Source organism: Puntigrus tetrazona, chromosome 18 (genome assembly GCF_018831695.1).
Source record: "Puntigrus tetrazona isolate hp1 chromosome 18, ASM1883169v1, whole genome shotgun sequence".
In the NCBI taxonomy this organism is placed as follows: domain Eukaryota; kingdom Metazoa; phylum Chordata; class Actinopteri; order Cypriniformes; family Cyprinidae; genus Puntigrus; species Puntigrus tetrazona.
Window position 1 is genome coordinate 7,933,304 of NC_056716.1, and position 18,102 is coordinate 7,951,405.

General features: G+C 43.4%; 1 protein-coding gene across 3 annotated transcripts in view; it reads right to left on the reverse strand.

Annotated features, from left to right (window-relative positions):
• Positions 1-18,102, reverse strand: part of dusp22a (dual specificity phosphatase 22a) — a 90,049-nt gene that overhangs the window by 39,632 nt on the left and 32,315 nt on the right. For 2 of the 3 annotated variants that reach the window (XM_043265019.1, XM_043265017.1), the window contains exons 3-4: positions 16,458-16,540; positions 7,288-7,337 (exon numbers count right to left, since the gene is read on the reverse strand). In XM_043265019.1, the coding sequence (XP_043120954.1) occupies positions 7,288-7,337; positions 16,458-16,540 (133 nt within the window). The remainder of the gene's footprint in view (positions 1-7,287; positions 7,338-16,457; positions 16,541-18,102) is intronic. The other variant, XM_043265018.1, reaches the window with a different exon arrangement.

The following is an 18,102-nucleotide window of genomic DNA, read 5'->3' on the forward strand; positions in this document are numbered from 1 at the left end:
ACTTGTGCGGTAGCTAAGCTTAACATTGATTGGCCCGCCAAGCAATATGCTGAGCCTCAGAGAGCAAAGCAGCCACCTCTAAGACGGAGCCTTCCGTTCTTCCCAGACCTCCACAGTGAGCTGTCGAGGTCCTGGGGAAGGCCGTACTCCGCTCGTGTTTTCTCCCCCACCGCTGCTAGTTATTATGGCAATGTGGCGGGAGTCGCGGAGAGCAGCTATAAAGCGATGCCCGGGTAGAACAGTCTCTTGCTTCCTATCTGTCCCCCGGTGCGGCATCGTCTTTGAAGGCTCCGACCTTACCATCGAAGCCGCTGAGAACAACGTCGGCTTTGATGGCTAAGGGGTACGCGGCAGCAGGATTGGCTGGGTCTTGCATGCACACTATGGCGGTGTTGCAGGCATACCAAGCCGACCTGCTGAAAGAGATCGATGAGGGAGTGGGGGTCAGGTCCGATGACATCGCAGAACTGCGTCGGACGGCTGACCTCTGCCTCCGCGTCACTAAGGAGACCGCCCGTGCTGTAGGGCGGTCTATGTCATCCCTTGTGGCCGCGGAGAGGCATCTCTGGCTGACCCTGTCCGATATGAAAGAGCGGGACAGGGTCTGCCTATTGGACGCCCCCCTGCAGCCTTCTGGCCTATTCGGCAACTCTGTTAATGAGGTCGTCGACAAGTACCAGGAGGCCCGTAAACAGGCGGCGGCGTTCAAGTTTCCTCCCACGTCGGTCTCAGGGGGCATCGGGATGAGAGATGCCCCCACCGCGTGCCAGCTCCTCGCACAGGCGAGTGCAAAAACAGAGCGTCGCCTCTCGTTCCCCCCCTAAAAAACAGCAGGGGGCGAAGCGGCGCTCTGGGCTGGGGACTTCCGGGCCCAAAGACCTGAGGGCCTTTTTAGACAGGAAGTCCACGGCCAAGAAGCTCTGATATGAGTGGTTCAGGGCTTCTGAGGGCTGCCCCTCCTGGGGAGGATCAGGTTATGCCTGGTCAGACGGCAACCGTTCCTCCTCAGGGCCCTCAGGGAGTAACTCTGCTATCTCTGCCCTCGTGCCAGAGCGCGGAGGCTTCCAGCACGTTTCCCCAGCCGGATTCACCTGAGGGTGCGTCACTGCCAGGGAACGCGCCACCCCTGCGGGGGTCCCATTTACAGCTAGCCCGGTGTCTGCCTGCCGGTCAACCGCTTCAGGCCACCGAGTTACCTGTATCTCACACACCAGAGGTCAGCCTCGAGAGGCTGATTCCCTTAGTAGATTATTTAGCAGCGTGGAAACTTCTGCCAAATGTATCTCAATCGGTCATACTAACGATAGAGAAAGGCTATCGAATTCAGTTCGGTTCTCCACCACCGACATTCAGGGGAGTCACACCGACAGTAGTCGGCCCCCAGCAGGCTCAGGTGATGGAACAGGAAGTAGAATCCCTGCTCAGGAAGGAGGCCATCGAGGTGGTCCCTCCTCATGCTGTGGAATCTGGATTTTACAGCCGCTACTTCATTATTCCGAAGAAGGACAGGGGGTTGTGTCCTATCATAGATCTGAGGGTCTTGAACCGCTCAGTCAACAGACTGAAGTTCAAAATGCTTACCATCAAGCATGTGTCGACTCAAATCAGATCCGAGGACTGGTTTGTCAACATAGATCTGAAGGACGCATACTTCCATATATCCATCCTTCCTCAACACAGGAAGTTTCTGAGGTTTGCTTTCGGGGGCGTAGCATACCAATATCGAGTACTTCCGTTCGGCCTAGCACTCTCACCCCGCACATTTACAAAGTGTATGGATGCAGCGCTGGCTCCACTGAGACTCCAGGGCATCCGCATACTCAATTATATCGACGATTGGTTGATATTAGCTCAATCAGAGCAGATGGCAGTTCAACATCGAGATGTTGTTCTGTCTCACATGGGGGAGTTGGGTTTGAGATTGAACGCCAAGAAGAGTGTATTGCGTCCCGCTCAGAGGACCACATACCTAGGCGTGGTGTGGGATTCGACCACAATGTGGGCACGCTTGTCTCCTGCCCGTGTGCAGTCAATCCTCATGTCAGTCGAGAGAGTCAGGGAAGGCCAGTCATTCACTGTCAAGCAGTATCAGAGACTGCTGGGCCTGATGGCAGCTACGTCCAACGTGATACCCTTTGGCCTGCTGTACATGAGACCCCTACAGTGGTGGCTCAGGACCAAGGGGTTCTCCCCGAGGGGAAACCCACTCCGCAAAATCAAAGTGTCACGCCGTGCAGTTCGGGCCTTAGAATCAGGGCCCAAGGTTAGGAGCTCTATGTCGCCGTACCTCCCTTGCGACGGATGCATCCCTAACCGGTTGGGGTGCAGTGCTGAACGGGCGCCCGGCCCACGGTCTGTGGAGCAATCACCACCAGGGGTGGCATATCAATCTGCTAGAGATGTTAGCGGTATTTCGTGCTTTGAAGCACTTTCTCCCAGACCTGAGAGGTCACCACAGCGGTGGTCTCTTACATCAACCACCAGGGAGGACTGCGTTCGCGCCCCTTGAACAAGCTGGCGCACCAGATCCTTGTGTGGTCCCAGGACAAAATCTGCTCGCTGAGAGCAACCTACATCCCTGGGCAGGGGTTGAGGCCGGGGGAATGGATGCTTCACCCCGACGTGGTGAAGCAGATCTGGTTGAGATTTTACCAGGCAGAGGTGGACCTCTTTGCTTCTCGAGGGAATGCACAATGTCCCTTCTGGTTCTCTCTAGTTCATCCAGCTCCCCTGGGACTGGATGCCATGTCACAGGCATGTCCAAGGCATCGCCTGTACGCATTTCCTCCGATTGCCCTGCTCCCAGGAGTTCTGGCAAGAGTGCGCCAGGACGGAATCAGACTACTGCTGGTAGCCCCGTTCTGGCCGGGCTGAGTGTGGTTCGCGGACCTCATCGGCCTAGTAGACGGTCATCTGTGGGAGATCCCCCTGAGGCCGAATCTACTCTCTCAGGCGGGGGGAACAATAGTTCCCCCTCGCCAGGAGTTATTGAAGCTGTGGGTGTGGCCCCTGAGGGGGCACAACTCATAGCCTCTGGTCTTTCAGCTGAGGTTGTTGAGACCATCCTCCAATCCAGAGCTCCCTCTACGAGGAGCGTGTATGCCAGGAGGTGGGAAATGTTCACTTCCTGGTGTGGAGACCGCCACTTAAACCCAGTTAACTGCCCAGTAGGTTCAGTGCTGGAGTTTTCTTCAGGGGAGATTCTCCACCGGGTTATCCCACTCCACCCTAATGGTCTACGTGTCAGCCATATCTGCACATCATGACCCTATTGGTGGCCACTCAGTGGGCAGACACCCATTAGTTACACGATTCCTCCACGGTGTGCTGAGGCTGAGACCTCCAGTGCGGACCAGAGTTCCCACCTGGGATTTGGTTGTGGTGTTAGAGGCTCTGTGTAAGGCACCCTTCGAGCTCCTCGAAGAGGTTCCCTTACCTGTCTTATAAGACAGCATTTCTCCTCGCCATCACCTCTCTTCAGAGGGTGGGAGATCTGCAGGCCCTCTCCGTGGCCTCTACTTACTTGGACTTTGCCCCAGGCATGTCCAAGGCTTTTGTATACCCACGAGTGGGTTATACACCTAAAGTGTCCTCGGTTACATCGCAGCTGATCGTACTGCAGGCCTTCTGTCCTCCCCCCTTCCAGGATCCAGACCAGCAAGCACTGGACACTTATGTGCGCAGAACTGCGTCTCTGCGGAGGTCGGACCAATTACTCATTTGTTTTGGTCCGACGAATAGGGGTGGCGCTGCTGCCAAGCGGACTATTAGCAGGTGGATAGTCGAGGCTATCCACCTGGCCTATGAGGCCTCTGCACTCCCATTCCCTCTCGGGGTCAGAGGGCATTCAACCAAGGGTATGGCGGCCTCTAAGGCCTATCTTAGCGGTGTGCCCCTCGGGGACATCTGCAATGCTGTGGGGTGGTCCACGCCCTCCACTTTCGCCCGGTTCTACAATCTCGGTCTTATCCTGATGGGTGGTCTGAGGACCCCTTTTCAGGCAGGGCCTTGGAATTATGGCGGTGTGGGCATCTCATTCCCAAAGCGTTTGTGACGCAGCTCGAGTTCCTGAAGAGGAACGTCTCAGGTTACGAATGTGCGAATAATTGGACCTAAAAACCCCACACATAATAATCTAGAACACAGTCTAATACTTAATGGTTGCTCAGTTAGTTCTTCATCATCAGTTAGGAACCTAGGTGTGCTGCTTGACGGTAATCTTTCCTTCAACAACCATGTTTCCAGTATCTGTAAAACTGCGTTTTCCATCTTAAAAATATAGCCAAATTATGACCTATGCTTTCAACGTCTAAAGCAGAAATATTAATTCATGTGTTTATGACTGTAACGAGATAAATATATATATATATATATATATATATATATATATATATATATATATATATATATATATATATATATATATAGGTTCCTTTGAGTAAATCCTGCGTTAATGTGATCGCGCTTCTTATTGGTTACGCCGATGGCGCTATTTCCCATTGAGTTCATATGGTATGCAGCAGAGCTTTGAAGAACTACTGTAGGTGAGTCGTTTTTGTTGTAGCTCCACTCTGAAATTCAATAATATAATTTCATGTGAAATGTAAGACACTGTCTGAAAGGTATTACACATCATAGACAGCGATTCATACATAGAGAGGAAGCACACTTAACAAATGTGTTGTTTTAATACTTTTTATTTGTGAATTGATGTGCCGTTTTCCACGTGCGCCATTTTGCCATGTGCTAACAAAATGAAACGTGTTCTGAATAGGTGGAATTATAACATCTTCGAACTTGCCGTTTACCTCCTATTGCTCTGTATGCAGGTAATTGTTTCTTTGTTGTTCATTTCAGTGTTTTATGTATTTAAATGTTTGTTCATAAAAAAACGTAAGTTTCATAAAATGGGTGATGTAAGCTTTGTAATTTGTTGTTACTTTATATACAGTTTTTCTGTTGTTATTTTTGCTGTATTTAAAATGTAACATACGATCACAAAGGAAAAGACAATTTAATTGTTTAACTACTGTAGGTGGAATTATAACATCTTCGAACTTGCCGTTTTCCTCCTATTGCTCTGTATGCAGGAGACAAATAAACATTTAACGTCATCCAATTCCAGAGTGTGAGTGCTGATTAAGGGTGGGACAAACAGAGTCAGATTACAAGACCAAAAGGTCACATGACCTCTAGGTTAGATTATTTTAATGCTTTATTGGGTGGTTGTTCTGCACGCTTGATAAACAAACTTCAGATAGTCCAAAACACAGCAGCTAGAGTCCTTACTAGAACTAGGAAGTATGATCATATTAGCCTGGTTCTGTCAACACTGCACCATTGAATTGATTATAGAGACCGTCTCTACATCCATTTCATTGTATTGTTCTACTTCATACTCTTCAGTGTTTTGATACAACCTGTGTTAAAAGCACTATATAAAAAAAAATATTGATTGAACGCACAACACGTCAAACCTTGAGGCGGATGGGCTACAGCAGCAGAAGACCACACTGGGTATCACTCATGTCAGCTAAGAACATGAAACTGAGGCTACAATTCGCACAGGCTCACCAAAATTGGACAATAGAAAATTGGAAAAACATTGCCTGGCCATTTGGATGGTAGGGTCAGAATTTGGCATCAACAACATGAAAGCATGAATCCATCCTGCCTTGTATCAATGGTTCAGCCTGGTGGTGGTGGTGGTGTAATGGTGTGGGGGATATTTTCTTGACACACTTTGGGCCCAGTAGGACCAATTGTGCATTGTGTCAACGCCACAACCTAACTGAGCTCCACAGTCAACGGATCTCAATCCAATAGAACACCTTTGGGATGTGGTGGAACAGGAGATTTGCATCATGGATGTGCAGCCCACAAATCTGCAGCAACTGTGTGATGCTATCATGTCAATATGGACCAAAATCTCTGAGGAATGTTTCCAGTACCTTGTTGAATCCATGCCACAAAGGATTAAGGCAGTTCTGAACTAGTCCAACCGGGAACTAGTAAGGTGTACCTAATAAAGTGGCCATTGAGTGTGTTTTTTTTTTTTTTGTTTGTTTATTTGTTTTTGTTTTGCATCTGATGATTAAAGCTTACAGTATCTCAAAATATTACAATATTTCTTAAAATAAATCAGACTAAAGGATTTATAAAACAGAAAAGTTCAAGTTATGTAAAGCTATGTTCAAAAGTATATGCATAATATGTTCTCTTTTATGCATGCCTTGACAAGGCACAATGTGCTATAGTCATGAAAATAAAGCTAACTGAATGGAATTGAACTGAATTGACATAGAGCAATTAATGACGTTTCAATTGATTTATTCTGTTTCATCATAAGAGAGTAAAAAGTGCATTCCATTTGAACGTCAGTGAGCTGCAAAGTGGACTTTACAGGCTATTCTAACATTTTAAAGGAACACTCCACTTTTTTGGAAATAGGCTTATTCTCCAATTTTCCCAGCGTTAATAAGCTGAGTTTTACAGTTTTTGAATCCATTCAGCCAATCTATGGTTCTACCGATAACACTTTTACCATAGCTTAGCATAGGTCATTGAATCCAATTAGACCAGTAGCATTGCGTTCAAAAATGACAAAAGGGTTTAAATATTTTTCCTAACTGTACTCTTCTGTGGTTTTTTTGTGTACTATTATGTAAGCGGTTGCAATAAACGCTGTTATTATTATACAAACTAGAGTATCATGAAAATTAATGAAGTTACATTTACACATTATAATGTAGTGTTTGAAAAGGTGAAACTAATTAAAACCAGCCAAAACAGCTGTCTTTTTTTTTATATATATATTTTTTGTTACATCAGCAGAGTTAATGAGACTGCATGTGGGAAAGAAAGCGCATGAGATGAAACCACTATCTGTAGTCTAAACATATACATTTACACATTGACTATATTTATTATATACATAATTGTATATCTATTTTATATGTGTTTAAATTTGAAAGTAAAATAAGTTACAATTTTATTCATGTAATCACAATCTGCGTCACCCTGCTGTTGATTTTCTTTGATGAAGATGCAGTGCATTTCGAAAGAGTGAATATTGTCAGCTAAGTCCACTTCAACAGATATCCTGTGCTTAGGGAGTAGTGAACACTGCATAGGGACCTGTCAATCCGAACACACTTTAAGATTGTGAGAAACAGATGCAATTACTGTGAAATTTTTTTTAACTACATTTTTCATTAGTATAATTATGCTTACTGTCTATATACTTTTAATAGTGGGTGTTGGTGGGTGGGTGGTTTTGTGACTCACAAATTTTGGCTGGAGGCATCAGCTGCATTAATGCAAAGATAAGTCATGTCCTAATGGAGAAAGCAAAAAGAAAAGGATATTTAAAAATAAACATTCATCACTGTGCTACAGCTTGTTGTAAAGGCCACATAAAAGGTTGTCTAGGCCACTAGCTTTCAAACCTCTCTTGGAGACCCAACAGCTTTGAACATTTTGTGTCTTACCTTATGTAAATACACTTGCTTCAACTCATGAACTCATTAGCTAAGACTGCGAAACTTGAACTGGGTGAACCCAACAAGGGTGCTGTTGCTACTACCTGCAAGACACTTTTTTCCATTTTTGCTTTATAACAAAACATACTTTTTTGTATTTCTACATATGTCAAAAATGGCCCACATAGTAACACACACACACTCACACACATGTATGTATATTTATAAAATGGTTAATTCCATTCTCAGATTCTGATCAGCAATCATGTGTTTTATTCAACATACAGCATGACTATAACCACTTCACCCAAAGGTTCAGCGTATCACTGTATCATTAAGCAACACCCATTAGCAATATTAAAAATCTATAATAGAACATAAAACTGTTCCATGCATTATGTTTATTTGCTAAAATAAATGTTGGTTGTTTATTTAATGAAGTATGAGTGACCCCTGCTGGTGTTATGTAACTTTTTTTCTAAGGTCCTCAGGGATCTTCTTTGTTTGTTATGAGTCACTTTTACAAATGTGAACTTCAACAGATCCCTGTTTTTTTAATCAAAAAAACACAGTCATCCCAGTGTTTAAAAACACCTCTAAACAAATGGATGCTAATTTCATTCACCTTCAAATTACCAGCTATTTCAAGAGATTCATACTTTTGCACTGTATCATTGGATTTTTATATATATATATATATATATATATATATATATATATATATATATATATATATATATAGGCAGGGGATTGTGGTGGAAAATTCTGAAAAACTGATGTAAGAGGGACAGAGGGTGTCTGCACTTTACCTAAGAAGTGATGAGAATCCTTAATAAAGGGGACTAGGCTTTAGTAGAAAAGGATATACTGAAGCATTTTCTTTAAAGACTATTTATTTAGTCTCTTACATGATGAGAGTCGTTTGGCGACGAGGATGGATGTGCCTTCTGGACCTACGAGTGGACAATGACTGATCCTCCTGAGACTTAGAGTCATAGCCCTACCCCGAACAGATTAAGAGAACATAGGCCTGGAGAGGGACACCACTGGAATCAGTAATGACCCGAATTACATTAAAAGGCTCTATGGTAATAGATGAATCAATATTTTTCAAGTTCATTATACCACAAAGTCCTCGGGCTGCCATGAGTATCGACCTAGAAGAGTCCATGCCACCCAGCCCTGAGCCCAAACAAATCACGGCCCACTCTGGTCCCTCTCTTTCCGGAAGTGCATGAGGTGCTGACGAAATCATAGATGGCTCCTTTCACACCCAGAAGCTGCTTTAACCTCCTCCGTCCTCACCACCCTTGATGTCGGGGCAGCTCTGCCTTGTGTTGTGACTACCATAGAAGCCGTAGGTATTGAGCATTGGGCAGGAAGGTGGCGGCTGCCCCGCCTCAGCCAGTCTCCAAGGCATTCTGAAAGAAGACAAAGAGACGGATGGCCTGGAGAGGTGAGGAACTGCTCTTCAGGAGATGGTGAACATGGAGCTTGTTTCCTCACTCTCTCCCACAGTACCCCTCATTGCCAGTGGCCAAAAAACGGTTAGGGAACACTACACTTCCCTCTAGCCAGTTCTACAATGCATCCAATATGCAGCGCCTACTTCATTGTACCCAAGAAAGGTGGTGGCCCTCGACCGATCCTGGATCTGCGAGTTTTGAACCAGACCCTGCTCCCATTCAGAATACTTATGCAGAAACACAATCACCAGATGTGTGACAACTCACCTTCCCCAGAAAATGGTGACTCCAATCTGAGATGATTTGGAGTCGATTCAGAAAAGCTCAGGTAAATCTGTTTGCTTCTCGTGAATTGCCAGCTTTGCCATTACCAGCTGTTCTATTCCTTAATCGAGACTCCCCTCGACACGGATGCACTGGCACACAGCTGGCCTCGGCATCTAGGCAAATATGCGTTCCACACAGGGAGCCTGCTCACACAGACTTTGTGCAAGTTCAGGAAAGACGAGAAACAGGTCCTGCTGGTTGCGTGTTGTTCTCGCTGAGAAGGTGCACGATTGGAGTAGTGCTCTCCCTCCTGCGAGAAAGGTTGGAGCATAGGCTGTCACCCTCCAATGGGGAAGGGCTCAGGATTAGTAAACCACTTGCCAAATTTCACTTGCGCTTTCTCTTATCAGAGCTTTTTATTTGTTGAACATCAATTAAATTGTTGCTTTTAATTTGGTTTGAATGTTTTCTGCATTTTCTAGTTCAGGGAACAGATACAGTCTTTATAGTGTGATCTCTAGGTGAAGAATTAACTTCTTTCTGTAACGTGAGGTGGCTAGCAGACGGTCATTTTAGCCAGTCTGTCTGCTTTCTGACCTAGTCCCAAATACAAGCTCTAAGACTGTGCCATATTTCTAGAGAGAAGAGAGGCACTACGACAGCATGAATGAAGACCATCTCTTTTCAACAGGTCAGTTCTACCCCAGAAACTCATCCAATTGTTTATGAAACCTATGTTAGTATCCATCTCAGTACAGAGACTGGTGACTTCTTCAATGTCACATCAAATGGTTAAAATAAGAGATATTTTAAAAATAGAGGGCAAGAAAGTAAGTGTGAAGTAGATATATTAGAAAGACAAAGTATGTTGATAGAGGACACTTTTCCAGAGGAGCACACAAAATGATTCACTGGAAAAGTCATAGATTTTTAAGAAGGACTAGTGCAAGTGAGAAACAGTGGGATTAAGTAAGTAGATGAAGTATAAGGGAAAAGATGTGTTAAATGATTTAAGACATAGAATAGTTGATACAGAGAAGATGGAGATCGTCTTGGGTTAATTGAGTCTGTTCGCTGAAAAAGTGGGAACGAGATGCTGCACTCAATAGTGCTAATGAAAATGTCTTTTGTTCGACCGATTGTTGAAGCATGTGTGTCAAACATGCCAAACTTTGGCTCATATAACCTCGGTTAGGTGACGTCACTTCATTACATGCACCTGCAGGTTATAAATAAGCATGAAAGAGAAACATCCTCAGGTTAATCTTTTGTCTGAAAGGACGTCCGGTCACGCATCTAGTGTGGCATTGAGGAGCAGCATCTCGTTCCCGCTTTTTCAGGGAACAGGGTTACAGTCAAGTAACCCGAGATGTTCCCTTTCAAAAGGAAGTGTCTGGATGCCAAGTGTTGTGTAGTGTGTGTGCACAAACATCAAAGAAGTCTTAGACATGACCGTGGGATGTTGACTCAAGGACATGAGAGCCCGGAGTAGCATGGACATCCAGACTATAAAATCTAACAAATGTGTGCGGAGAAGACCATCCTGCCATATCACACACTTGCTTCAAGGGTGCACCTCTTGCTAAAGCCATTGAAGATGCAACCCCCCTGGATGAATGAGCCTTGATTCCTAGAGACGAAGTTTGGCCACACGCCTCGTAGGCTAGGGCAATAGCATCCCTCACCCAATGTGACATGGTTTGTATAGTGGCAGCCGCCCCCCGGTTACGGCCCCCATTGCATATAAAGACAGAACTCCGCCATTCACTACACCAGAGCAGGAGAAACTTCACTTACTGTGTCCAGTACGTGCTCTGCAGATTTACGTCCACTGCTCAAGTCGGAGCTTCAAGAACGACCGGAATTCACGGTCGAGACTGGCACCTTAGTAAGATAACTAGGGTGAGGATGAAAAATAGCTTTGACAGGGGCAAAGTCTAGGCAGAATGGCGAAACCAAATCATCAACTCTCTTCAGAGAAGTAACAGGCATCAGAAAAACCATCTTTAGCGTCAGAAGCCTGTCCGGCGCTGATTCTAATGGTTCAAAAGGGATGCCAGCAGCCAAATGCTGGAAGTACCATTGCTCTGATAGCTGGCTTTAACCTCTCCATGAATCAACCAATGCAACTAGAGGGTGCTTTCCCATAGAAACCCTATCAATCAGAATATGGAAGGCTGAAATGGCGGCCACGTAAGTTCTGAGAGTACTAGGGCATGTGCCAGAGGACAATTTCTCTTGCAAAAACTCGCTGAAACTCAGCACTGAAACAATCTGGCAGTAAACTACATAATGTGTCATGCATGTGATCTGCATGATGTGTCATGCACCAATCTTCAAAAACACGCTATCTGAGGGCATAAGACCTTCTAGTGGAGAGAGCCCTAGTGCTTAGGATAGTCTCTATTACATTGGCTGGAAGGCTAGCATCTCTTAGTTAGTCTCCCTCAGGGGCCATATGTAAAGGTTCCAGAGCTCGGGCTGGGGATGAAATATTGTCCCCTCTGCCTGAGACAGAAGATCCCTCCTGATTGGAATTGCCCATGGTGAGCCGTCAAGAAGGGCTATTAGATCAGAGAACCATATTCTGGTCGGCCAACGAGGCGCTATCAATAAGAGGCGCAGGCCTTGTTGATGAACCTTCGCCAGGACTCCCGGGAGCAAAGCTATCAGAGGAAATATGTAAAGATGCTGTCTGTGCCACTTGTGGGCCATCGCGTCCCGACCCAGGGCAGCGGGATGAGTCAGAGACTAGTAAAGGGGACTGTAAGGAGGTGAATCAAAACCTGTAAATGCAATAAGACTAATCTGAGAAGGGATATCCAAAGGAACAAAAGGACTTCAAAAAGAGAGTAAACAACACCACCCCCCGTTGCTTTTATGACACCCTCCTCACCTCTGATCTTCCTGCTTCCCCTCCTTCTGCCCAAAAGACTTGGCTTAAAGTTCATTAGGAATAAGGCATTATATGTCATGTGTCTTGTGAACCTGTTGTTCTTCACTTTCATGTTTGGTCTCATTTGAAAGGTCTCAGTGCGATTGGTAAATTGGTCTCAATTTCACAGTAATCACTTATTATGGAGAAGATTAAGAACTTGGTAGAACTTTGTTCTGTTCAGAAGGAGGTGTGTCCTCCTTTTGGGTCTCTGATCGTGTTCCAGCCAGGTGTGACCCTGGAGCACGGGAACACCAAAAGGTTTTTACAATTAAATTTGGGATCTCTTTGTCTGGTCTGAGTATATAAGGAAAGTGACAAAACACAACAGGGCGCGATTCTGTAGCCAGATCGGCCCGTAGTGTGGTGTGCGTCCCCATATACCACACTATGTACTTTTTAAAGACCAGGTTTAATGGCCTTTTAAGTTTGTTTTATTTTGTTTTGTGTTATTTTTGGACTGCTGATCAGTTGTGCAAATATCTATGAATTATACCAATTTGGAACCTATTCTTGCCTGCCAAAATAAATGTTAAAACTTGGTTAACTTATAATTTTGTCTGAAATAACTTTTCTAGTAGGTTAGTGACTTCTGAGGTTTTCTGCATTGTTGGCGTGCTAGGGTGAGTAGATCAACAATCAATGGATGGAGCCGGGGGCACGTTTTTGAGATCTTGACTTCTGGCCACCAAACTGGCTTAGCATGCTATTACTTAGGGAACGCATAAAACATTACTCTTTTTGAGTCTATTGAGGAAATGGCTGCATTAAGGTAAGCGATCTACAGGGTAGCCTCTGACTAAGACCTGGACTAGCCCAGATGTGTCGTGAGTCTGTTCTGGCCAAACAAGGTCTCTAAGCGACCCAGACTCCTAATGAACGATAAGTTGAAACTAAGAAATATTATAGTTAATTAATGATCCAAATTGAATCACAACTAGAGGTATCAGCAGTTACATTTAAATAAATATAACTAAAATCACGAAAGATTGGAGTCAGATAAAATTATGTATAAAGTCAGTAATGCAGATTGGAAATGCAGAAGATTAATAAATATCAGTGATTTTTAACGAGACGCAAAGAAAAGACCGAACAAGCATTGACCTTCGACCAGGGACTCTGGATTCCATTCTGCAGGAAAAGGGGGACCCTTACAGGACATTGTGCTGTCTCCGGTGAGGCAAAGAGGTCCAACTCTGCTACATAAAATTTCTCCCAGATTAGACTCACTACTAGTGGAGTTTCCATTCGCCATGTGTCACAGGTTGTCTGGACAGCATGTCCACTCCCACATTCATATGCCCAGGAATGTAAATCGCCCTGAGGGACAGGAACTTGTCCTGTGCCCAAAACAGAACCTGCTGCGCTAGCTTGTTCAAATGGCGTGAAAGCAGTCCGCCACGGGCGATTTATGTAAGAGACTACCGAAGTGTTGTCCACCCGCACTACGACATGGTAGCCTCTCAACTGCTGGAGGAAATATTTCAGGGCCTGAAATAGAGCCATCATCTCGAGGCAATTGATGTGCCACGTGAGAAGGTGACCTCTCCAGATCCCCTGGGCTGGACGGCCTTCTAAGACCACTCCCAAGCCCATGAGGGAAGTGTCTGTCGTTAGCATCTTGCGAGAACGCGGACCTAGAGTGGGACCCAAAGTCAGAAACCGAGGTCTGAATCATATAGAAAGGGTACGGAGCCTCTGACATGTAACCATTATTTGCCTTTGGGGATTGACCCTCGGATGAAATCCCCTGGCTCTGAGCCACAACTGGGATGGTCTAATGTGTAGAATTTTGTATATGTGCGGGGTGACAAGGTTAGGCCAAATAGAAGAACCCGATACTGGTGAGCTTTGCCCCTGAAAGCGAACCTTAGGAACTTCCTGTGTTGTGGCAATATTTCTATGAGAAAATATGCGTCCGTCAGATCAATTGTCACAAACCAGTCCTCTGGCTGGATTTGAGAAACAATCATCTTAATAGTCAACATCTTGTTCTTGAATGTTCTGATACAGCGTTTCAACCCACGAAGATCTAGAATTGAAATTCCTCCTGAGATGTGTGCAAACTTGGTGGCCAACTACAAGAAACGTCAGACCTCTGTGATTGCCAACAAGGGATTTGCCGCCAAGTATTAAGCCATGCCAAAGGGGTCATATACTTATTTGACTCATTAAAATGCTTATTAAGCTGTTTGTCCATTCTGTGTCTCAGCTGGCCCCTAAGTCCTCTAAAAAGACAGCAAAGTGACCCTGACATGGCCAGGAGACCATGCTTTCTGGGCCACACAGCACAACTTCCCACCACTGCAGGAGAGTCATGCAATGGTGTTTATGACGATAGATTATGTCAATTGTCCCATTAGTGCCAGTTGAACAGAGTTTGACAGCATGACTGCAGGCTAATCCTGCCAACTTAGTTATGCAGGCTCATTCAGTCCAACGTCCGAGGGTAAGTTGGCAATTCTCGAAACTTCAGTAGCAGTCCATGATGCCCCTGTCCTGCAGTATATGATTGCTGTCCTATTGGCAAAGAATGCAATGGAGTTTAGACCAAAAGCTTCTGGCTCTTCACAAAGGTCGCAAATGTCCTGTTATGGAAAGTGGGCATCAGGGACCTCATTGATCAATTCTTCATGGCCCAGTTGCGAGAACAGTTGTGCAACCTCAGAGATAATGTGGCACCTCAGTCAGTTTAAGCTTCAGGTCAACAGGGAAAAGAGCAAGCTTTCCCCCATGCAGATGATCTTTTTTCTCGGTATAGAGTTAGTTGATGTATTCTTTCTACAGTAGCCTGTGGAATATATTTTCTGCCTTATTATGTGATAAAAGCTACATCAGATCACAAAAGAAAGAGTTTTTTCTCGCATTGTGGAATAAAAATGTTATAATGTTCTCTTTTGTTGGAAAAAAGGTTTAAAAATAACACAAGGGAAGTTTAGCTTTAGACATTTTAATTTAAGCATGTTTAGCTTAGCTAGTTAAAAAAAGGTTTCGGTACACAACCTCATTCAGCAAAGAAGTCTGACGCCAATCACCAATCCAAGTATTGATGTTAGCAGGTCCAGGTCCCCGGTCAGCCCCTGTACTGGGCTAGGTGTCCATGTAGTTTGATACCCTGTGGGCAATCCAATATGTGTATTCCTCCATGGTGAGGTTTTCTTCTTGGTGAACCGTCTTCTGTTAACAGACCCATTCTGTCAGTCTCTTTTGGCTTATTCCATATGTGCGCATTCCACACATTTCATATGTAGTACTTCCAGCTAAGTCATTCTATATGCGGTCTCAGTAGAATTTTTTTTTATAATTTTGATCCAGATTGAAACCTCGTCACACTATTCAGTGTTAAATTTAAATTTGAAAATGCATTAATGTAAATACAATTCTGCATTTTTAGCTACCAGAATTAGGTCTGAAATGAAATTTGAAACACATTTGGCTCTGAACCCTAATGGTGTTTACACTAGCCCAAAACATGTTAGTATGTGAAAATGCATTGCATTTATTTTTTCACTTTATATGGAGTCTGTAAATGTATTTTTGGTAGCTGTTTGATGCATGTTTCCAAATTTAATTCTTGTTAATACTCCATAACACTTCAGTGTTAAGATAATTTTGGAGTTAGGTAGGTTCTCTGAACAAATAATAAAGATTGGTTAGCTGTCGCAAGCTGGACTTGAACTGAGGTCTCTGGCATGTGACGGTGGTCAAGAGATTTACCACTTAAGCCACAAGGGCAGCAATATTGGGTCCAAAGGTAACACTCAAGGCAGAACTCCAGGCAATGTAGATTTATTAAAAAGGACTTGGTGAAACAAAGCAGGACAACCAGCTCACAACCAAGAGAAAAACACAACTGAAATACCCAAGGTGAAACAAGGCACAGGTGACCTGGATATTGCTAACAAGTACACACGAGGAAGAACTAAGGCAGAGGGGAACACAGGGGCCTCTAGAGGCACGGAGATCCACTGCAGGAAATAGGATGCTGACAGTTAGCATAGTTTTTATGTCACGTTCAGCTATACAGTGAATCTTTGCTACCCCTGATGCTCATAACACATATACTAAACTCCAACAGGCAGTGTCACTTTGCTTCAACATTTCTGTAAATAAACTACTAATTCCTGTCAGATTACAGTATTTACATATTCTTATTACCTGTTTAAAGTATATAAAACATGTCACAGACTGCTCTGAGCTTTTCTTCATGAGCATTAAGAAGTTACATTCCCCCATAACAATGTATCACAGTGTCAAAGCAGAAATGGAAATGTTCTTTTTGTGGTCTGTTTGGAGCACTGTTCTTACCTCTAACACAGGCTTTGCATTGTTGCACACAGAGAGAATATGGGTGATGCCATTGTGGGACAGACTGTCTCTGTTCTCAGAGTCTGTGTACAAAAAAACATTATTGACAAAAATGTGTTTAGCATGCACCCACTGAGTGGTATTCAAATCAAGTGCTTTAATATAATTCAACTTTGGGTCATACTATATATTAGGTGACCTTAAATATTATTATTTAAATTAAAAAAAAAATAATACAATGTACTTATTTTGTTTATATTTTATTGAAAAACACTTGATGCTACTGTGATGGGATAAGGCTTGATGATATGGGTAGGTTTATGGGCTGGGTTAAGGTGTAAGGTGTAATTATGAATGTAATTACTGAAATAAATTACAGGTGTAATTACATATAAATATTTAAAAAAATATGAGTACAATGTAAGAACATGTATGTGCACAATAAGTGCATCATACCAAATTATTAATTTAAATGTAAGTACATAGTAGTTAAAGGAATAATTAACCCACAAATTTAAATTGTTTCATCATTTACTTGCCCTTGAATAATTGTAAATCTGTATCAATTTCTTTCTTCTGCTGAACACAAAGAAAGATATTTTGAAGAAAGTTTATAAACAAACTGTTTTGGGTCACCATTGATTTTCATAGTAGGCAAAAATACTTTGGAAGTCAATGGTGACCCAAAACAGCCTAGTTCTTAACTTTCCTCAATATATATTCCTTTGTGTTTGGCAGAAGAAAGAAATTCATATAGTAATAGTGGGACACTTGTTTTTATGTTTTATTTATTTTTTTGTTGTTATTTTTTTTTATAAAAATCATATTATTAAACAGTAAAGTAACAGAATCAATGACATGAACATCAAATCTAAATTCTGCTGTAAAAATTCAAATAAATTAATGATGCAAGCAGTCTTGAGTTGCCACTGAATATTGCAGTCAGATGTCCTAGATTCCTAGAATGTGCATTGCATGTTTGAGTTAGCGTAAAACTAATCATTTCCTGTTGCCAGGAAGTGGCTCTGTGATTAAAACATAATATTTGCATTTAGATGTTTTCAGGCCAGGACTCTAACATGGGGCCAGGACATGTGAAGCTTGGGACAGACTGGCATGGCTAAGCTACAACACCTTCTATGCCCATGGCAAAACATCTAACTTTGTCAGGCCACCGTGGACATACCCTTTGACAAAAACGAAAATAGAATGTTGATGCAATCAAATCTGTATGGGCAGGACTGAACTAATGAAAAAACTTCAATGTATTTATAATTTTGTATATGTCTACACAATTGAGGACTTTAATTTTGAAAAGTAGTCAATAGACCTTGTAAGTTCAGGAAGCAGGAAGTTCAAGTAGTACTGCACTGAGTCAGCAGAATGTCGTAGCTGATCTGAGTGAGGCTTGTAGTAGAAAATTTTTCTCCTGTCTTTTAATTTTTTTAATGCAAGCTTGTATCAAAGCACTGAACAGTATAATGTAGAAGAATACAATGATAGGGATGTATAATGAAGAGATTGAACAATTTGTTATTAAATGCAGAGACGGTCTCTGTAATCAATTCGATGATAATCGCTAGAAGTTAAGTGTCCCCAACAAAGCAAGCCAGAGGTGACAGCGGCAAGGAACCAAAACCCCATC